The sequence below is a fragment of the Acinonyx jubatus genome, chromosome B3 (assembly GCF_027475565.1).
Source record: "Acinonyx jubatus isolate Ajub_Pintada_27869175 chromosome B3, VMU_Ajub_asm_v1.0, whole genome shotgun sequence".
In the NCBI taxonomy this organism is placed as follows: domain Eukaryota; kingdom Metazoa; phylum Chordata; class Mammalia; order Carnivora; family Felidae; genus Acinonyx; species Acinonyx jubatus.
The window spans coordinates 10,698,936-10,721,541 of record NC_069386.1 but is presented as its reverse complement, the minus strand read 5'-3'; the positions used below and the strand labels follow the sequence as shown (position 1 = coordinate 10,721,541).

Sequence of the window (22,606 nt, the reverse complement as noted above, 5' to 3'; positions counted from 1 at the left end):
GGGGGGCTCAGTCAGTGGAGCATCCGACTTTGGCCCAGGTCATAATCTCACAGTTTCTGAGTTCGAGCCCCGCATCGGGCTTGGGGCTGTCAGTGCAGAGCCCCCTTCTGATCCTCTGTCTCCCTCTCTCTGTGCCCCTCCCCCACTCGCACTCTCAAAAATGAATAAAACATTCACACACACACTTGCGCGCGCACAAAGAGAGACAACAAGTCTTCCGGGGGAGCCCCCGGGGCACAGTCAGTGGCAGCTTGTGGGCAGCTGTAAGGAGACAGATTTCTAACCCAATGAAAGTACAATCACCTAATGGCTATCGTGGTTCAAAAAGGGAATCATCAGCGATGTGAGGGGAGGGCCCGTGCATCTCTGGAGAGAGGGAAGCAGAAGGCGGAATACGCAGCCGCCCCTGTCTGGGAAGCACCAGCTCTAGTCTGAAGCCACCTCTACTCAAAGCAGTGAATGCTCCACAACCCTGTCCTGGACTGTGAGCCGGGACCACCCTCCCCTCTGCCTCCTATTCCCACACTTTGGGCCGGGGCACCCACTCTCCCTTCCGATCGCACCTCTACCCCTCGGCTTTGAGGCACGTTGCTCTCTTCCCTCCTGGCTGGCTCCCAAGATGTTTACCTCCTGAAGGCCTCATGCTATCTTGTGGCAGGCCCGGACTTGTACCTGACCCCCTGGACCAGCCACCAGCCCTCTCCCCCCGCCAACCCCAGCCTTGTGACACATCTCAGACGTACATGGAAAAACCCCCACCCTCAGACCACAAGTCCAGCTAAGTTATCTTAGACAAGTCATTTAACTGCTCAGAATCACAGGGTCCCATCTGCCTTGTTGACAACAGCAAACACTTAAAAACAAACAACAAAGAAAAAAAAACTATGTCCAACAATAGAGGGCATTAAATATTACAGTACCGATCCACAAGAGAATGTTACGCGTGCAGTAATAACATCACAGAAGAATATTTAGTAACACGGGGAAATGTGCATCAAATATGAAGAGAAAGATGTTTATTATAAACACATTTTTGGTAGAAGAACATACCAATCCAGAAAAGACCTTCTGTAATCATAGGGCTAAGAGTAATGATTCCTTTTTAAGTTTATTTATTTATTTTGGGGAAGAGAGAGTGTGTGCAAGTAAGGGAGGGAGGGGCAGAGAGAGAGAATCCCAAGCAGGCTCCCCACTGTTAGCACAGAGCCCGACTCAGGGCTCGAACCCACAAACCATGAGATCATGACCTGAGCCGAGATCAAGAGTCGGATGCTCAACCAACTGAGCCACCCAGGCGTCCCAAGAGTAAGAATTCTTTGTTCTTTCTCCATACTTCCAAAGTTGTCAACGGTGAACATGTGATACGTTGTAACTAGGAATAAAGTTATTTAAAACATCTCTACCACTCAGGTCACCTTTTTCTTCCTCAAAGAGGACAAGGTTGCAACCAATTGCCATAGCAACCTAATGAAAGGACATGGTGAGTCCATTACATTATCCTACTTATTCCTGCCTACAGAATGTCTTGCCAGGCTTTGAACTTGAAAAAAAAAAAAAAAAAAACAGAACAGCTAAGAAAACTGGGCTAATGGAGGGTCACTGAGGAGACTCCTGAAAGGTCTATTCTTGGACCCTCATCAGGCCCCACGTGGAATGGTTTCCACTGCCCCCCTGGCCCTTCCGTCCATCTAGGAAGAAAGACTGCCATGTGCCACCCACAGGTCATTGTCTAGCTGCACCGTGAGCTTGGCTTCCACACTGTGCATTAGTGAAAAGCCTGCCAGCAGAGTCGTGTTCCCATTCAGCAGGTTTTGTCCCCTGGTAATGAGCTCCGTTGGCTCCCTTTCCCCACGCTGGAAAGGGGCAGCCACAGACTGGTGACAGCCAGAGAAGCCCCTTGTGAATGGCCCTTCGAGGAATCCAGAAGCTTGGCAGTGGCTCAGCCATAGGAGTCCAGAGCAAATAATCATTCCAGGGGACTGTATCGGCTTGACTCAAGATGGAACGAATGCTCCCATCTCCCCTGCATGAAGAGGTCCTGGGCATGGCCATAGATAACGCTCATGGCACCAACTGGTGACGTGCAACCCAGAGGCAGGCCTGGCCACCAACGGCCTGTGGCTGAGACTACATGGTCATCATCCCCTTCCCCGCTGACACCCACAGGAAAGAATCAGCTATGAATAAGTCTGTATTTTACACATGGAAGTCTTCATAATCCTTTCCATCTCCAGCCCACACTCACATTATTAGGCATATGACCAGATGGTGGGCTGTGAGCCTCTCTCTCTTAACCAGCTTTGCAGGAGGTGGAACCAGGGGACACACGTGCTATTCAACAACAATGGGTGTGCATCCACACGCACGCTCCCAGTGCCCTCAGACTCCCCTCCTCTCTACAGGCCATAATTCATCAGTCCCTTTCAGTAGGTTCCCCAACATACTTCCTCAAGGTTTAAGTGGCTTCAGGAACTAGCTCCCCATTAGAGGAGATAAATGCTAAAATATCCTCACGGTCACAAACACTTTCTTATGTCCTGTACAACCCATGAATGAACGAGTTACACTCTTCATATACTGTGGTCTTCCTAAACTGTTCCTGGAACAACCCAAAGCTTGCATGGGATAAGGCAGCCATCCATTGAGGCCAAACTCTGCAGAAGGCTGACTCTTTCCTGCTCCCTGGAAACACAGACCCATAAAACCAGTTCAGAGACAGTCAGAGAACCCATCTCAATGGCCACATGTTTTGGAATTTTCCGGATGGACCAGTGCCACCAAGATGTCCATGCACCCAATGGACACTTCCAACTCTAGCTATCACAGAAAGAAAATGGTACCCAAGTAGAAATTTGCCCGAAACATTCTTCCTAACAAAGACTCATGGCAAATCCCATGACGTGGCCTCAGAACTGGAGACGGCCCTTTGCCTCGAATGGTCAGCCCCACCGCCCCCTGCCTCCACCGCCCACACACAAAACCAAAGCGCTTCCTCATCCTAATGCTTTGCGCACCAAACCAGGCCCCAGCCAGTGCAGGAAAAGACCCCAACCTAACTCAGCAGGGAGACTTACAAAAGAGGGTTCTAGGCCTCTAGGAGGAAGGACTCCGGAGAAATTTTTCTGCTTGATTCTGTCATCAGAGACAAGAACTCCGCTTTTCATTCCCCCATTTCCTCTTCTGAGCTTTATCTACTTACTGTTAACTGCTACCAGAAAACATCTCTCCCAGGGTCTTAGGATGCCATCAGTCAAGTGCTAGACCAATTGTCTGGCTGGACCTCAGGAGGCTATTTGGCTACATCCCGTGACCCACGTTCTAGTCTGCGACACACTCCTTTGGGATCGCTGTCGCTCAAGCTTCAGAAGTAACAAAATGTAAAGAACATCCTCAGTACCCACCCTAACCATAGGGGGAGAGGGTCTGGCCATCATGGGTTGGGAAGTCCCCTCTCCCACGTCGTGTTCCACAGAGAAGTCATGACCGGGCTCCAGCCCTAGTTGGAGAGGCACACGCTTTCCATCCACCTTTCTTACCCTGAGCCCGTTCACAGAGAACCGTGAACATTTGCAGCACAGGTTTTCAACAAAAGCATTTACTCCACAGCTGGGACAGAAAGTCACAGAGGAAACCCGGCATCGAGCTGCGTAACTGCTCCAAACCCTCCTAGCTCATCAACAGTGGAAGCTGCCCGGGTAGAGAGCTTTCCATCAAATTCTGCTCCATTCTAGCTTAACCTAAACCTTTGTGTGATCATTAACTTAATACTTCAAAGCACAGTGCTTCAGGAGAGAAAAAGTTTCCACGGGTAGAAGGAATTCTGCCAAAGCTGAGCGCTCAGGGAGTGGGGACAAGTCTTAGTAATCCACACTTAGTAAACAAGGGATAGAGATGCTCGCCAGGCCCTCACAATACAAATGACCTTGCCACGGTGCCCAAGAGCAGCGAGGACCCCATTTGTTGCAAGAACAGCTCACACGTGGAGGTTCCTTAACCCCGTAACCTGTGAGGGGCTTCCAATGTGCCAGTACAAAGTAACAGAAGCTATTACAGTGTGAAATTTAAAACGCTCACATACCTTCTTTTTTCCCTAAATCTCCAGTTCCTGGCGCACCCCCCATGCAGAAAGTTACCACAAGTCACCAACCCTGAAGGATACCAAATGCTGGGGGGGGCGGGGGGGGGGTGTAATCGTCTCTTTGAACTTCAACAGGACAATGACCAGAAGATCAGTTTGATTATTAAACACTGGGGCTTCCAAGGTGTAGACCCCAACAGACCTCGGTGGCTAATGCCAGATGGCTCAAAGTCCCCATACCCATGGCAGATTAATACGTGTTAACCCTTCCTGACCACGTCTTCCCACTTCGAGCTTCTTCATGTGGGAGCAAAGCAGGACCTCCAAATCTGCCGCACAGGGAAATCACCTGGGGAGTCCCAGTGGCACGGCAGACCAACTACACCGGATTTTCTGGGGCTGCAACTCAGGCATCCCCATTTTTCAACCCCACCCCCTGCAGATGTGCAGCCACGTCGGAGAACCGTTAAGAAGCTCGGGGGGCCCACCTTGCCTTCCTCTGTCAAGGCGCCCCTGCTACTAACAGAGCATGGACCACAGGGGAGCGAACCCGGCACCACCACAGCTCCTACCTATGTAGAGCGAGGAGTCCTTCCTCCGCACGTGGTCGTCGATGTAGGAGACGCCCAGGGGCTGCACAGGGGTAGCACCGATGCCCAGGAGCACCTGGGCCCCAATGAGCAGCAAGTACATCATGTTGGTGGCGGTCCGGCTGCGGCAGATGAGGTCCGGGTCGGGGCCCTGGTCGCCGCCCGAGCCGTTGGCGGCGCAGACGTCGCGGCCCTCGGCGCCCCAGCGGATCTCGCCCGCCTCGTACTTGTACTGGTGGGTCAGGAACTCGGGCAGCGCCGACAGCAATGCTCCCAGGGCCATGACGATGCCGCCGCAGCCGATGAGGCGGGGCCGGTGCCCGCGCGCCCCGAAGTAGCTCACGAAGAGGATGAGCGCCAGGTTCCCAATCTCGAAGCTGCTGGCGATCACGCCCACGTCGGCGCTCTGCAGGTTGAACCTCCGCTCCAGGGTGGTCAGGACGCTCACCTGAGGGGTGCAAAACGAAATCTCAAGGCCAATACTGACGGACGCCACCCAAGCGGAAGCCCCCTCCGGCCTCGCAGTGCACCTGCCGGGCCGGCCCTGGCCGCTGAGCGGTTTCCACAGGATGCAAAAGTGACTTAAGCGACTTAACCCCGAAGAGTCCTAAAAATGTTTACTTAGTATGATAGCCCCAAGTCAACAGCTAAAAGAATTAACTTTCCCAGCTTCCCCAATGGCAAAGGAAGGTGTCTTTCTTGGCACCTGTTCCATTCCTCAAAGGTTCTGCCTGTATTTGGGAATCACAACTTCCCCTTCCCAACCCCCACCACCATGTAGCAGGGCTCATGAATCCCGGAAAAGCCCTGAAGTACGTCATTACACGCTCCCAAATATACGCTATTTAGAAAGTCCATGCTGGGAGGGCACAGAGACCATGGGCTTTTTACTAGGTTAGCAAAGCACACCGGAAGAAAATAAAATGAGCCAAAAACCTAGTTGGCAAAATGGATATGCTGGATTAGTTCACTGGGATAATCATTAGCTCGGTTTCCTTCTGGAAATTTCCAACATACATGTCCCTAAAGGCCACCAAGTAAGCACATCCCTGACTTTTCCATGCACTCACTGCAGCCCCTCCCAGGCCTCTTGGATGGAAGATTTTTAAGGCTTTCCCCACCCTTGTATTCTTGTCTGCCCTTCATTTGTTTAACAAATATTTACTAACCTCTCCTGGTGGCTTGGAAATGTCCTAGGGGAAAAAAAGAAAGAGAGAGAGAGAAGGAAGAAAGGATGCCTGGCCTCAAGATGCCACCTAGCAGAAAAGCAAACATGCACAACTAAAACACGAAGTGACTGGATCTTACATTCAGGCTGCAACCATCACATGACTGGGGGGGCAGGGAGGGCAAGAGCAGATGCATTATTTTAGGGCTTGTGAGGTGGAGAGAAAATGCAAATGGCCTCTATAGGGGGTATTATCAACAAGGGTCCCTGTCCTGGGAGGTCTCATAGCCCTAGCTGGGCAGGAAAGAACGCTCCAGGCAAAAGGAACAGTGTGAGCAAAAGTCATGTGGCATGATTTAATAACAGAATGGAAAATGGTTGGAAAGGTGGATGGGCACCGGATTCTAAAGAGTCACAGATGCCACCCTGAAGAAATAAGACAATCCCATGCAGTGTGGTGGGGGGAAATGCAGAGTATGGAGAGGGGAGCACCTGATTTGAATTCCAGCTCTTACACCCTTAATTTGCTCTAGGATTTCGGTCAAGGTGCTTAACCTGTCCAAGCCTGGATTACTGTGAAACCTAAAAAGTAACATCAACCTAGCAGGATGCACACAAAGATTGGAAATAATGAAAGGTCTGTTAGCACAGAGCCGTCTTTCCCTACGTAGTGGGAGCTCGTAGGCAGAGCCAGGACTCTGGGTTCAGAATGCGTGGGTCCAACCCAGCTATGACCTTGGGCAGTTCACCAGATGCTTTCACTTTCCTGTCTATAAAATGGGGATAAGAGTGCTACCTCTTAGGGCTGATGCCAGAAATAAACACCCTACAGGTGTAAATGCTGGGAAGGGCGATCTATAAACCACTGTCATTTATCAAGGGACATCGGAGAACATCAAAGGTTTCTACAGTGGAAAAGATGCCAGGTGTGGCCACGGTGTGACAAATGGATGGTGGAAGAGAAAAGAAAGGAATGTCAGCAAACTTGTAATGAGAAAAGAGACAAGGAAAGGCCTGAGTCCACACAGTGGCAAGAGAAATGGGCAGAACTTGAGAAACTCATCTTCGGAGACGCTGGGCTGTGTGTTGCTAAGAAATGGGAAGGAGAGTCGTGTGGATTTAGCCTTCCTCCAAACATATAAATATGTGCACCGTTGTCCACGCACCCACAGCCTCTGACCAGGCGCATGCACAGCTATACCTAGAAGGATTAGCATGCCTTTATTTGCCTTATGAAAAAGAACAGAAGAGCCAAGTGATGGATTCCTCCTTCCCTCCTTTTCAACCCCACATGTTGAAACAGCCTCCTTTAGAGACTCTTAAAAACTGAGAACTGAAGGCTGAAGGTGGGTGAGTGATGGGTACTGAGGAGGGCACCTTGTGGGATGAGCAATGGGTGTTGTATGGAAACCAATTTGACAATAAATTTCATATTAAAAAAAAAGAAAAGAAAGAAACAGCCTCCTTTAACCCAGTGGCTCTCAATGCCGCTTTTAGACTGGAAGCGCTTTTAGACTGGTCTCTCCCCATGTTTCTGACTCAGCTGGTCTCGGGGACAACCTGGGCCCCAGGATTTTGTTACAGTCCCCAGATGGCTTTGGTCCAGGGTGCACAGCACTAACGCAATGGCACCCGCCACTGTGGTCTTTCCTCCAGCACTGGCCCTGGGGGCGAGCCCTGCAGAGCCACGTTCTAACACGGGTACTGTGACAGGACAGCTGGGTACCCGCTCTGTTGCCCACATTGCAATTCGGATTCCCATTTCCACCGCACTTTCTAGGCAAGTCAAAGCCAGCTGCTCGCGACTCCGACAGCCCTAACTACACGGCTAGATTATTTTCCCAACACCAAGTGTTTGCAACTGTCAAGAAAAGAAATTTATTAGCAAGTCTGGTCTCCTTAAACTGACTTTCAAATACTGCCAAAGAAGTTCTTTCCGGAAGCTCTGGGTAGGAAAAACAAAGGCTTCATTTATTTACTCCTTTGCTTTGTAACACAAACACGCATGAGAGAGTACGCGCTCTAGCCACGCTTATGATAGGTAATGCCGCGTGGAGTGCAAAACACGACAGCCTACCTGCCTGGGTGGGGGGGGGGGGGGGGGAGCTTCACCCAGGCCTTCATGCTGAGTCTTGAGAGATGCCCAGAAATAGAGGAGGAACACGTGTGGGCAGGGTCCTGTGGGCACACTGGAGTCATCTCAAGCAGCCTGGTGGGGTCTGGAGCCTGGTGACCTCTACCACGGGCGGAGAGGACAGCAGAAGCAGGAGGGTGGACAGGTGGGAAGGTTGGAGCGGAAGCTGTTTTTCATTCCTGCCATGAGGCTTAATGACATACATATTAGGCAGCGGATCTCAAACGTGACAACGGCTCTGTTCTGCCAGGTGCACCCCGTCATAAAGTATCACACAGGTGCGGACATTTCTGATGACAGATAAGGATGGTGAGGATAGAGACAGCTGTGGGCCAAACGAAAAATAATCAGCTCTTCTACAAAGAGCGGACGTCTGTACCTGCAGCCCCTGTCCTGCTTCGAACCTGCTCTTTGCAGAGCAGCCCATGGGGGTGACAGGTCTTTGCCTCCTTGTCCTGTGGCCCCTCACTAGCCTCGACCATGCAAACATTCTGAAAAGGTGCTTTGTGGGTTAGATCAGAGGCAAATGTTTTCACTCACTTAAAACACAATTTTGAGAAGATGGACTAATTAAGTATGCATAAGGCCATAAAACCCACTTGTGGCTTTTATGTGGCAGCGAACAACCCAGCAAGGAGAAAGATGCGTGCTAAAGGGAACAACTGTCTTTACTTAATGGGTAACAGGACTGATGGAAAGCGTCTTGAATCTCTGGGAGCACGTGTCCGAAATACAACTTCCCAAACCCTGAGAGGAGACCCAGAGAGGAGCTTGAGATTTTCTAAGACTTGGCGGGCAGGGGCGGGGGGTGGGGGGGGGGGGTGTTCTCAGATGCCCAGCTGGGGCAGAAAACGACCAAGATTCCAGGTGTCCTCACCATCAATCCCGAGCTGTGCTGCTCAAACCTCAGAGGCAGTAAAATCCCCCAGAAGGGTATCACTCACTGCCTGATTCCAACCTCCGAGTTTCTGATGCAGTGGGTCTGGGGTGGGGCTGGGAATTTCTAGCTCTCAGCAGCTCCCAGGTGGTGTCGATGGTGCTCTGGGGACCACGCTTTGAGAACCACTGCTCTATCCTCAACAAACCTACCCTGCTCAAGATTGAAGAGTTTCTTTTGTTAAATTAAATACAAATCACAAGCACTCTCTCATTTTCAGTTCATAGGGACATACTCACATGGGAAACTGGGGTTGCATTTTGGGGGAGCTCACCCCTTTAGGGTACCCAAGGCACACTCAGGCCAACCGCAGCTGTCGCAAGTCCCCTCAGGCGGGAGGTACCCAGAGACCACGGCCACCTACAGATGAGCCCTCCCTCACCTTCAAAAAGTGCGGAGGGTGTCAGGAACTCAGGGAATGAGAAGCTCTTGGGATCAGCAGCCAAGGGTCAGGACGGCCCCCAGGAACCTTCCCAGAGGTCTGTCGGCTTTCTTACTCTGGCTTAGGGCGTGGCCTGAAGTAGAATCACCTGGGGGGGCTTTGGAACACCCAGTGCCTGCCCCACCCCCGCCCCCAGGACTCTCCCGTAATTTGAGGGAGATGGGCCCCGGTGTGCGTATTTTCAAAGCTCCCAATGATTCTAAGACACAGGCGGGCAGGGGTCTGTGTGCGCGCAGACACGCCGTATGGACACGGCAGAGGCGTTGCACCTGCACGGATCTTCACACCATGCAACACGCTCCTCTGGGGGCAGCACGGGAGCAGGGAAGCCTGGAGGTCCTGTCTGCCTCGGACGGCACTTGGCAGATCCTGCCGAGCCTGTCTGCACATCAGGGCAGCGGGGATAACGATGCTTGCCCGAGCGAGCATTAGGGGGCCACGCCTCAGGGCTGCCAGCACACAGTAGGTGCACATAAAAACAAAAACACTGCCCTCGTCACTCGTGTGCATGCTCTGTGTGACTCCCATTCCAGAGTGCCCGCTCCGTGGCAAGGTGCAAGAAACGGAACTATGAGAGACCGTCCCTACCCCGTGGGATTTTATAATCTGGGGAGAGCAGAAAGCAGCCACCAAAGAACACCACAGCCCACCATACGGGGGGACAGAGTGGCAGAAGGTTCGAGAGAGTGAGAGCAGGTGTTCGGTGGCATGAGAAGGAAAATATATCTAGGATTCTGGGATGCAATAAGGATGAACGGGGGGTGGGGGGGGTCACAACATTCCAAGAGCAAAGATCAGTGGGGCGTGGGTGGTACAGTCCAGATCACCCTGGGGTAAGTCGCGGTGGGGGAGACCTTTTGGGCTCAGGGCACTGTGAGGAATAATTAGAAAGAAAACAACCTTGAAGGCCAGACGGAGGGTCTGCCCTTGATTTGGAGGTCAATGGGGAGCCAAGGGAGGTTCTTGAGTGGGAGCAACATTATCCAGGCAGTGAGGCATAGCATGGAAAGAGGAGAAATTGCCCTGGCAGTGATCTCAGCAGTACAGGTGGGTAATGAGGCTTCAGCAGGGTAGTGCTGGCAGAACGTCAGAGGGCGCCCATGGGAGAGGTGCAGGAGCAGGGACACAGGGCAGAGCAGGCAGCTGAGGAGGCCTGGAGAAAGGAAGGTACAGCAAAAGGACCTCGCAGGGGGGTGCTGGAGGGGGGGTCCTCCTCTGGCTGGAAGGAGCCCGTGAATGTGGAGAAGACCCATCTCGAAGCACTTCTGTCGGAGGGGCATGGGATGTGAGAGCGCAGCAGGCTGCCCCAAGGAACTTGGAGGAAGCCTCGCCCTTGAACTCTGGTGCCCAGCAGCAGGGTCCAGGTCAGGGACCAGGTGCAACAACAATGCAGGAGATGTCAAGCTCACGCTGAACTGTAGCCACCTAAAGGACATGTGGTCCCCTTGCGGGGATTCCTGAACAGGGATCAGCACTTTTTTTTTTTTTAATGTTTGTTTATTTGTGAGGGGCGGGAGGCAGACGGAGAATTTGAAGAGAGAGCTGGATTCAGGGCTCAAACTCATGAACCATGAGATCATGACCTGGGCCGAAGTCGGATGCTTAACCGACTGAGCCACCCAGGCGCCCAGCACACTTTTTCTGCAAAGGGCCACACAGTAAATATCTTAAGCTTCCGGGCTACACAGTTCCCATAGCAACTACTCACCCTGCCGTCTTGGCACAAAAGCAGCATCCATAGGCAATATGGAAACGATGGGTGTGGCTGTGTTCCCGTAAAACTTTATTAACAAAAACAAGCAGTGGGCTGGATTTGGCCACAGGCCACAGATTCCCCCAACTCCTTGCTCTACCGTTCTCTGTCAATCCAGCTTGGGAAATCACGTTATTCCTATGTCTGCCAGTAAAAGCGCTGGCCCTTTACAACAACTTTGTGAAGCATTCCTGCTGCTGGCACAGAAAAGTCAATCTAGGCAAGTCTTTAATGCAAGCTTTTTAATTCCGTGAAAGTAATTTGCAAGGCAGCTTCAATTTCTTGTCTGATGCGCCAAGGGCACGCCTTCCTGCAGTAAGGGAGGGGGTGGTGCGGAAGGGGCTTAACCACTTAGGCCCAGACAACACTGTCCTGTGCTGAAGCCGTAGCAGGAATCCCATTAGGTGAATGAGGCACCCTGGGTGGTTTTGTTTTTCATCTGAACAGCAGCTGCTTGGAGCACGTAATTTAGGGCACAAGGGAAATGCTACACGCAAGGCATTCACTTGTGAATTCCAGGATGGGAGGTTTGCAGAACCAGGGGACAGAAGACAAGGCCTCTGGTAATTGACCCGGGAGGGCCGGGAAACAGGCTGCTCGCCTGCTCCACAGGTCAGCCAGGCAAGAGAGACATTAAGTCAATATTGTTTTCTTTCTGGTGGATGATTTAGCCCGTATTACGACCACATAATAAATGGCTGTCATCCTCCAACCATTTTTCGCAAAAAGCAGAGTAAGAATTATGCAGAGAATCTCTGATTTAGACATAGCTCTGGCCTTCGGTCGACACCAAAGCCATCAGTATGTGTGAGGGGGCAGGAGGAAAACACAACAGATTCAGGGAGCCAAATGGCCGTAGGCAAAGCATTTAATTTAATACACCTGCAACTCCTCCCCCCCCCCCCCCCCCCCCCCGTCTGTGATGTGGAGAAGGCAATCCTGCCCTCACAGCTTGCCACAAGGTTCAAATGTGGGGGAGTGTTTTGTCAGGTGCCTGGTGTTGCGAATATGCAACATGGCCCTCCCCTTCCTCAGCAACATCCTGAGAGCCCAGAGACTCTCTCTTTATGTAGAGCAACGATGTTTCCTCTGGTCACCCCAAGTGAGGGTCGTCACCTGGCTTTCCTTAGGCCTCACTGGTCTCTGCTCTAAGCCTCTGTCTCTGCCATTCCCTGCACCCTTCTCTATTCATGATCTGCATCTTTCCCAGACTATTTTTCCTTCTACATCCCATTAGTTTCTCTCCTCTCTCTCTCTCCTGCTAACTCTCTTCCCTAAATAGCCCTAAAGTACAAGGAAAACACACTTTTTATTGCTCCTTATATTTAGCAAAATCTTATGTTCAATTAATTCTATGAGAATGGATAACATTTTATGATTCCCCTAAAACAGCATCTCTAAATCTAATGGCTTCCTGCTTCTAAATCTCATCGTCGATTCTTCTCTATGGCTCTGTGGTCCATCATGGAGAAAACAAAGATTCTCCATCCCTGGGCAATAGAATGTTCTTCCACTCTGTTACTGAGCTTTAAAGTCATTACCAGAAATGTTCGCATCAGGCTATTATTAATAATTTGTGTTTAGCACCTTTTATACAAATAACTTCAGTTATTTGCTTTCAATTCACAATGGATGTGATGCCAGGTTTCCTCTGTGAGAGAAACTTCAAGAACAATAAGAGTTAAATGATTTCCTCAGCGTTCAACAAAATTGTTTAGAGGACCAGACACAGTATTTTTTTTAATGTGTACTTATTTTTGAGAGTGAGAGAGAGAGAGTAGAGAGGGGCAGAGAGAGAGGAAGACACAGAATCCTAATCAGGCTCCAGGCTCCAAGCTATCAGCACAGAGCTCAACACAGGGCTCGAACCCACGAAATGCAAGATCATGACCTGAGCCAAAGTCAGACACTTAACCCACTGAGCCACCCAGGCACCCCAGGATCAGACACAGTGCCTTAAGAAAGAAATTTCTAACACACTAACAACTCACACATACCAACACTCTCCCCTCAGGCAGAATTGTGTTCACTGAATTAAACTTCTCTACATGCCCGAGGGTGCAGGCTTACCGTCAGCTGAGTGAAAAACCCAGCCCTGAATACCTGTGCTGCACCAGGGCCTCAACCAGCCGGCAGAATCACGGAGATGGAAGCTATGAAAACAGACAATGATCATAAAGGATGAACAAGTTCGAAGACAGTCCAAAGACACAGCGTAGTATACTATGTACAAATTGTTTCTACCAGAACAGGGTACAAAACCATTACGTATAAATTCCTCAAGAGCAAGCCACCAGACAGGTATTTAAGTTCTAATACCTACGTCCTGATTACCAAGATAATCTGCTTCCGCTTAATTATAGCCTCTCCAAGAAATGAACCCCACAAATAAGCTGATAAGAAAATAATACGTTCACCAAAGCCTGCACATCCAGGTGTAAGATAAACACAGATCAGAACAAAACAACGCCTGTTTCATGTGCATCGCTAAAAAGCTTCTAGCGTAAGAAAGTCGCAACTTTGGTGTCAGAGCCGTTGAAGGAAACAGTCACAGACAGTAAGAGTTCATCTTCCTCAGCCCGCTCACAGCAATCTCGGCAACTTGCTCTGATTCGCCGTCCATCCTTCTGGTGCATCTGAGGCATGAAACACCCTCGGCTTTGCCTAAGACATGCAGCGATTGGTCACGGGAACAATGGACGTCACTCCTACTAAAGTGGATGTTGAGGATGATCTAGCCCGTTGCTCACACTTTACTGGGAGGGACCAGAAGCCCGGAGGAATGAAGTGACTTGCCCAGCATCGTACACCTGTACCTCACAGAGATGTTTCCTGAAGCCCAGCCCAGCTCTGAGCACCGCCCCCCCCCATATTAAAATAAAAGCAAACCTAACGCTACTGGGGTCTCACTCTATCATGAGTAAAACAGTCTACTACTTGTCGAATGCATGTTACCTTGTCCAAGGTGCTAAGTATGCGGTACCAATAAACACCAAACGAAGTACAAAAGGTACCAAAGCTGTAACTGAACAAAGTTGTGGAGAGGTTATCACTGGGGCAGGTGGGACAACACTGCCTCTTCCTGCCAAAGCCAGAGGCGGGATCCTGCTCAGAGGAAGCATAAGGGAGGGAATGCAGCCATAAGATGCCCAGCTGACCTCCACCTAGGGAAGGAGCCTCCCTCCCTCCCACTCAGCATGGGTCCTTCTGCCTACCCACCCGCCCTTCTTGTCTCCTGGATACCTTTCTTCACCTCTCTGCCCTCTTTCCACCCTCTCCAGCTGCTCCTTCTCTACCCTATCCACAAATATGCCCAATTCTCATCCACAGGAAACAACTTAAGATCCCCTTCCTTTATCGATTCATCTATCAGTGGACGCTTAGGTGGCTTCCATATCATGGCTTTTGTAAAGAACACTGTGATAAACACAGGCGTGCATAGACCTTTTCGAGTTAGTGGTTTCCCTTTTGGGAGGTAAATGCCCAGTAGTGGTATTACTGGATCATCTGCTAATTCTACTTTTAATTTGTTCAGGAACCTCCATCCTGTTTTCCGCAGTGGCTACATCAATTTACATTCTTGTCACTGCCATTCTTCTCGCCTTCCATCAAGAGGCATAAGAGGGGGGCCTGGGTGGCTTGGTCAGCGAAGTGTCTGACTTCAGCTCGTGGTTCGTGGGTTTGAGCCCCACGTCAGGCTCTGCTGATAGCTCAGAGCCTGGAGCCTGCTTCAGATTCTGTGTCTCCCTCTCTCTCCCTCTCTCTCCCTCTCTCTGCCCCTCCCCCACTTGCATTCTGTATCTCTCTCTCTCAAAAATAAACAAACATTTAAAAAAAGAGGCATAAAGAAAGTCCACATTTGCAGGGTAGACTTCCCTGTTTTCTATGTTCAAGTCAACCCCATGAGTTTGGGCTTCCCTACTGTGCTATGTATGGCCATGGGACGATGCCCTTGATAAAGGTCCCCACCGAGTTCCTATTTCCTAAATGTGATTGCTATTTTCCCCACCCTTCTCACGCAGAGCTTCTCTGATTTCTGACACAGGACGCGAACAACTTGCTGTCCTCCACTTTCCCCATCCCCCGCCACCTGCTCCCCACCTCCTCCTCTTCTCTTGTTCTCTATGGCCAGAATTCTCCCAGGTCACAACCAACTGTTTATGAGTCACTATACAACCCCGCCGGGGGGATCCGTACATTCCCTAGTCTGTCTCCAGCATACCGATGGCACCCCAGCTCTCCCCGCAGCCATACTGCACCTCCATGCTCCAGACCCCTCTAGAGGATAACCGCAGCACCCAGCCTCCACGGGTCCCAACACAGAATTCTGCTCTCCACCCCTTCCAACACCCCTGCCCGGGGCTCAGCAAGCCCAGCTCTTCTGATCCCTCCCTCTACGAACATGAGTTATTTCCCTGACATCTGCTAGGTCCCAGGCCCCAGAAACCTGACAGTCAGCCCTGGCTCCCTACCCCACCTGTCCCCAGTCAATTCGCTACTTAAAACCCCGGTTGACGCCCACTGCCAACCAGAAAAGCCCGAGCTCCTTGCCTCGGGGTAGCAGACCCCAACATCTGGCCGCATTCTGCCGCCCTGCCTCCCCACCTCAGCAATCCCTAGCTGCACCTTCCTACACTGGCCTGGATCGGTCTCAGCGCCCAGCTTTCAATTTTCACAGGGGCCAAAATACCACCCAGCTCACGCCACTCACTTCAGAGATCCCTACTCGGCCACCAATCCACCTCCTCCGCGAATCCCCCCTGCCTCCGCCTTCTCCCTTGCAACCACGACACTTGATTCAGACTCCCCTGCAGTCATCATTCTGGTACACCTGGCGTCCCTCAGGAAGGCTGAACGTTCCCTAGGGACAAGGACTGTCTTCTGTCTGCAGCCCACAGAGCAGCGCGTACAGCAGTGTGAGACGTATGCTTTCCTGCACGAAGGCGTCCCGCCGAGGAGGTGAGTGAGCACTGAATCCAGTCAGTACTCGGGTCCCCCCAGGTGTGTGCACCAGAGGACCGAGCATTGATTTCCCGTTGGCACGATGGCTCCATTCGGGTGAGTGCAGCCTGGGCTGATGAGCACACATGGAACGTTCCCCGCCCTCCCAGAGCTCCCCGGTGGCCCTTTGCTTTGCGCAAGTACCTAAATAAGCATCTCAGCCAAGCTGCTCTGTCCATTCCTGGAGGTGCCTGATGCAAGGGAACTCTGGAAATGGTGGCAATTGTGCTAATTAAGTTCTTGGAAACAAACACAAGTGGGCAGACCCGGGCTCGAACTCAATATGGTGTGTGAGCGGCACCAGGCATTTCAGGCAGTTCCCGGGGCTGGAAGGAAAAACACAGGCGCCCAAGACAAAGACTGACTAACATTTGGCCTCAACGAGACACAAAGCCATCTGTTCCTTGGGTCCCCTGCAGTCTTTCGTCCTCACGCCACAATTACTCCGAGAGCTGCCCTCATTTCCTCTGAACGTCAAGCATCACTCAGTAAAGATGATCCGAGGATCAGATGAATAGACTATGCGCAAAGTACCAGGCCATGGATATGGGGGCTAAGACAGGCAGCAAATAAGATTAGTAAAGATCAGTAAAGATGAGGGGTGCCTGGGTGGCTCAGTCGGTTAAGCATCTTGACTCTTGGTTTCGGCTCAGGTCATGCTCTCACGGTTTGTGAGTTCAAGTTCCACACCAGGATCCACCCTGACAGTGCAGAGACTGCTTAGGATTCTCCCTCTCCCTCTCTCTCTCTCTCTCTCTCTGCCTCTCCAGCTTGTCACGCACACACACATGCATGCTTTCTCTCTCTCTCAGAATAAATAAGCTTAAAAAAAAAATTAAAAAAAGAAAAGAAGAGATTAGTAAAGATGATCCGCAGGTCAGATGAGCTGACTGTGTGGAAAGTACCAGGCCAAACAGTATGGGAGCTAAGATAGTAAATAAGATAGAGTCCCTCCCTCAGTAAACTAATAATCAGAACTACCATTTTATAACATCTACAGTGTGCCAAACACAGCCTCTATCACTCTGTGTATGTGAAACCCATTTTGTTCTTACAACAACCCCATTAGGTAGGTACTATTTTTTTTTTAAGATTTTTTTAAGTCATCTCTGCACCCAACATGGGGCTCAAACTCACAATCCTGAGATCAAGAGTCACGTGCTCTCCTATTTTAGTATATGTGCTGCCGAAGCGAGCACAAGTCACGTGCTCTCCTGATTGAGCCAGCCAGGCACCCAGGTAGGTACTGTTATTATCCCCATTTTACAGATGCAGTCACAGAGGCCCAGAAGTTAAGTAACTTGACCAAGGTCTCATAGGTAAGTAAATGGCAGGGCCAGGAGTCAAGCCCAGACAGTCTGGTGTCAGAGTCCATCCTATTTAACTGCCACACGATGTTTGCTCTCTAGAAGACGGAAAAAGACAACGGAGCTGGAATGGCAGCGTGAGAAACGCGACAAAGTCTCTCAAGAACAATAAGGGGCACCTGGGTGGCTCAGCTGGTGAAGCATCTGACATCGGCTCAGGTCATGATCTCGCAGTTCAGGAGTTCAAGCCCCTGACAGCTCAGAGCCCGGAGCCTGCCTCAGGTTCTGTGTCTCCCTCTCTCTCTGCCCTCCCTCTCCCTCCCTCTCTCTCTCAAAAATACATAAACATTAAAATTTTTTAAAAAAGAACAATGATAAACCTGGACAAAATTGTAAAACAAAACAAAGAACACTATTTCAAGACTCTGGAAATCAACAGGAACATACAACGCACTGAGGAACATTTGTTCATGAAAACTTCTGAACCTCTGGTGACGATGGGGAATCCGGGCTCTTTCCCTCCTGTGCCCCTCCCATGTTAGCTTGGCACAGCAGTTCTATCACGTGGGTTGGCCATGCAAACCCGCAGCCTCGAGTTTGGAAGGAGGCCACTTGATCTGAAGTGGAACGTGAAAACCCCCACTCAGGGGCGTTGTCAGTAAAGATAGCAATCCCGATGGCAAATGAGTGGCAAACATCAGCTACTCTGCGGTCGCGATGCTGGTTGGGGCAAGCAACAGACCGGCGGACTAGACAGAAACTCAACAGCAAGATCAGCCATGAGAGTCTTTGATAAGCTCTCCATAGAGCTCTGGTTGACTAAAAGGACGCGCGGAAGCGGAGGAGGAACGAGACGGTTCTCACTCTCTACTCCTTCCTGGCGGACTGGGAGCCTGTGTGTGTAGACAAAGGAGGTGCAAAAGGACCCAGAAGAAAGTAAAAGCTGGGGAAACTTAAAAACTGCCCTAATTCTGAATGCAATCTTAGTGCTTGAGGCATTTGAAAATGCACTCTGACTATGCAGACACAGAGGCAACCCCTAGGAAGCCAGACTTTAAAATAAAAATAAGAGTGGGGCGCCTGGGTGGCTCAGTGGTCGAGGGTCCCAGGTCATGATCTCACGGTTCGTGAGTTCGAGCCCCACGTCTGGCTCTGTGCTGACAGCTTGGAGCTTGGAGCCTGCTTCTCATTCTGTGTCTCTCTCACTCTGCTCCTTCCCTGCTCACACGCTCTCTCTCTCAAAAATAAAGAAAAGATTAAAATTTTTTTTTAAATAAAAACAAGAGTTACAGAGAGGGAGGGAGGCACATCATAAGAGACTCTTGGACACTGAGAACAAACTGAGGGTTATGGGGGGTGGGGGAGTGGGGAAAGTGGGTGATGGGCACTGAGGAGGGCATCTGTTGGGATGAGCACTGGGTGTTGTATGAAAACCAATCTGTCAATAAATTATATTAAAAATAATAATAAAAATAAAAATAAAATAAAAACAATAACTTACAACATGCAAAGAAATGAAATGAAATGAAATGAAATGAAATGAAATGAAATAAGAATTTACAACATGCAAAGAAACCAAAAATTAAAAACAAAATACACCATGGCCACACACCGCAGAAAAGGTAGATATCACAGTCTTAGTTCAGGCAGGTAATTAAACAGAGTAACATCAAACCATGGGTAAGAATGGGTGGCATTGAGGGAGGGACAGAAAACCAAATCCAGTGTTGTTACAGTATATTATCTAAAATGTCCAATTTTCAACAAAAGATTCAGTCATGCAAAAACAAACAGAAAAGCATAGCCCTTCCTTACTCAGGAGGAAAAGAAAAGACAATAAAAGTCATCTGGGGGCACCTGACTGGCTCAGTCAGAGGAGCGTGCAACTCTTGATCTCAGGGTCATGAGTTCAAACCCCACACTGGACATAGAGGTTACTTAAATTGAAAAAAAAAAAAAATAGAATTAAATGTGAGTCATCTGAAAATGGGCCCCCAATGTTGGACATAGCTGACAAAACCTCAACACATCTACTATTAAATATGTTCAAAACATTACAGAAATCCATGTTTGAATAATTAAATAGCAATATTATATTAATAATCTAACAGATTATCTGAATAAAGACACAGACCTCTCTCTCTCTCTCTCTCTCTCTCTCTCACACACACACACACACACACACACACACACCCCAAATGGAAATCCTAGAGTCGAAAAGTATAGTAATTGAAATGAAAAATTCACTAGAGAGGCTCAGTATCAGATTTGAGATGTCAGATGAAAGGATCAGTGAACTTGAAGATAAATTAATAACTATTGTCAATCTGAAGAACCAAGAAGAAAAACAAACAGAATCTTTATAGATTCAAGATCTTTATAGATTCAAGAATCTCAATAAACCCCAAGTACGACAAAAGCAAGGAGCTCCATGCCCAGAAACATTATAGTCTGTTCACATATATGTTGAAAGGTAGAGACCAACGAAAATCTTCAATGCAGCAAAAACAGAAACAAAAACAAAACACAAGAGATCCTCAATAAAATTAACAGCTTACTTTTCATCAGAAAAAAACATACGTCAGAAAGCAATGGAATAGTATATTTAGAGAACTGAAAGAAAAAAACTTTCAAATAAGAATTCCATATCCAGCAAAACTATCATTTGAAAATGAAGGCAAAATAAAGATATTCCTAGATAAACAAGGACTGGGAGAATTCATTGCTAGCAGATCTTCCTTACTTATAATACTAAAGGAATCCTTCAAGTGGAAAGAAAACGATACCATACAGTAACTCAAATATACACAAATAAAGAGTACTAGAAAAGTTCAATATGGGTGTTAAGTACAAAAGGCTATATAAATATATTTTTCCTCTTAACTTCTTTATTTTTTAAAATTTATTTTTATTTATTTTTGAGAGAGAAAGCACGCACATGCGCGTGTGCACATGCGCATGAGCAGGGGAGGGAGACAGAATCTGAAGCAGGCTCCAGGCTCCACGCTGTTAGCACAGAGCCCAAGGCAGGGCTCAAACTCACAAACCATAAGATCATGACCTGAGCCGAAGCTGGATGCTTAACCAACTGAGCCACCCAGGCGTCCCCATCTTAACTTCTTTAAAAGGCTGAAGATTGCATAAAACAATAACACTGCATTGTTAAGATTCATAACACATATAGATGTTATATACTTGATAATATCAGAAACAAGGGAAAGTAATAGATCTGTACTGGAGCAAACGTTTCATATTTTACAGGAATTAAGTTAGTGCTGATCTGAAACAGATTGTGATGACTTTAGATGCATACTGTAGAAGCAATCACTAAGAAAATAATTCAAAACATAGGGAGAAAAGGAATTAAAATGAAACTCAAGAAAATATCTATTTAACACAGAATAAGGCAATAAAGAAGGAACAGAGTAATAAAAAAGACATGAGACAAAATAAATTATGAAATGGCAGATATACACCCAACAACACCAACCTTAAGAGCCCCAAAACACATGAAGCAAAAATTGACAAAGTGAAAGGAGAAATAAACAATTCAGTGATAACAACTGGAGACAGTAATATCCCTCTCAGTAACTGATAAAACAACTAGTCAGAAAATCAGTAAGGTTAAAGATAATTTCAGCACCACTTCCTTCCAATGATCTTCCAATCATTTCAGCAATGAAATGGCAAAGGACTCAATTTTAATAGGCAAGTAATTAAAAAAAAAATTTCACCCAAGACGACATGTAAATGTCTAATAAGCATTTCAAAAGATGCTCAGCATCATTCTTCTTTAGGGAAATTCAAAAGTGCCACTACCCACCCACTAGAATGGGTATATTAACAAAACAGAGACAATACAAAAGCATTCACATGCGTGTAGAGGGACTGGAGCCTCCTGTGTTGCTGGTAGGAATGTAAAAGATAAAATGGTCACAGCCACTTTTGGAAAACAATTGGGCTTTCCTTAAAAAGTTACATTATGAGGGGCACCTGGGTGGCTCAGGTCAAGATCTCATGGTTCATGGGTTGGAGCTCCGTGTTGGGCTCTGTGCTGACAGCTGGGAGCTTGAAGCCTGCTTCAGATTCTGTGTCTCCCTCTCTCTCTGTCTCTCTCTCTCTCTCTCTCTCTCTCAAAAAATAAATAAAAACATTAAAAAAAAAGTTATATATGAATTTAGATGCCCCAAGAATTCCACCTCCAATCAACCCCAGAGGACTGAAAACACATGTCTACACAAAGACTGTGACAGCAGTGTTCATAATAGCCCTAAACTGGAAAAAACCCACATTTCCCATCAATGGTCAATGGGTAAACAAAACATGGTATAGCCATAAAGCCAACACTAATCCAATCCAGTTAATATAATATCTACTAAATCCGAATACCAAAGAATAGTCTTTAGCAATGAAATGGAGCAAAGTACCAATACATGCTACAGCCTAGATTAACCTCAGGGGCGCCTAGGGGGCTCAGTCGGGTAAGCATCCAACTCTTGATTTCAGTTCAGGTCATGATCTCACAGTTCGTGAGTTCGAGCCCTACATCAGGTTCTGCACTGATAGCACAATATGGAGCCTGCTTGGGATTCTCTGTCTCTCTCTGTCTCTCTGTCTCTGTCTCTCCCTCTCTGCCCCTCACCCCACTTGTGCTTTTTCTCTCAAAAATAAACTTAAAACAACAGATTAACCACAAAAAGGTCACGCTAATTGAAAGAAGCTAGAGGTAAAAGGCTGTATATTGTATTATTCCATGTACACGAAATGTCCAGGAAAGGAGGAAAGGAGACAGAAAGGGAGGGAGGGAAGAGGAAGGAAGGAAGGAAGGAAGGAAGGAAGGAAGGAAGGAAGGAAGGAAGGAAGGAAGGAAGGAATAGAGAGAAGGAGGGAGAAAGAGGGTAGTCTCAGGCTAGGATGGGGTGGGGCCTGACTGCAAATAGGCATGAGCAAACTTTTGGAAGTGATGGAAATGTTTTAAAACTGGACTATGGTGTTGTTGCATGATTTTGTAACTTAACTAAAAAAATCATTTAATTGTATACTTAGAATGGATGGATTTTATAGTATATTAAGTTATGCCTCAAGAAAATGGGGGGAGACAAGAAGACAATAGGTACAAATAGCCAAAAAGTTAAGGCAGAATGTGCGAGTGAAGGAACAACACGGGGGAGGTTCGCAAAAGGCTTTCCACAGGAG

General features: G+C 48.5%; 1 protein-coding gene across 3 annotated transcripts in view; it reads right to left on the bottom strand.

The window, feature by feature from the left end:
* Window positions 1–22,606, bottom strand: part of SLCO3A1 (solute carrier organic anion transporter family member 3A1) — a 310,573-nt gene that overhangs the window by 241,464 nt on the left and 46,503 nt on the right. For all 3 annotated transcript variants that reach the window (XM_027067982.2, XM_027067981.2, XM_027067983.2), the window contains exon 2: window positions 4,651–5,116. In XM_027067982.2, the coding sequence (XP_026923783.1) occupies window positions 4,651–5,116 (466 nt within the window). The remainder of the gene's footprint in view (window positions 1–4,650; window positions 5,117–22,606) is intronic.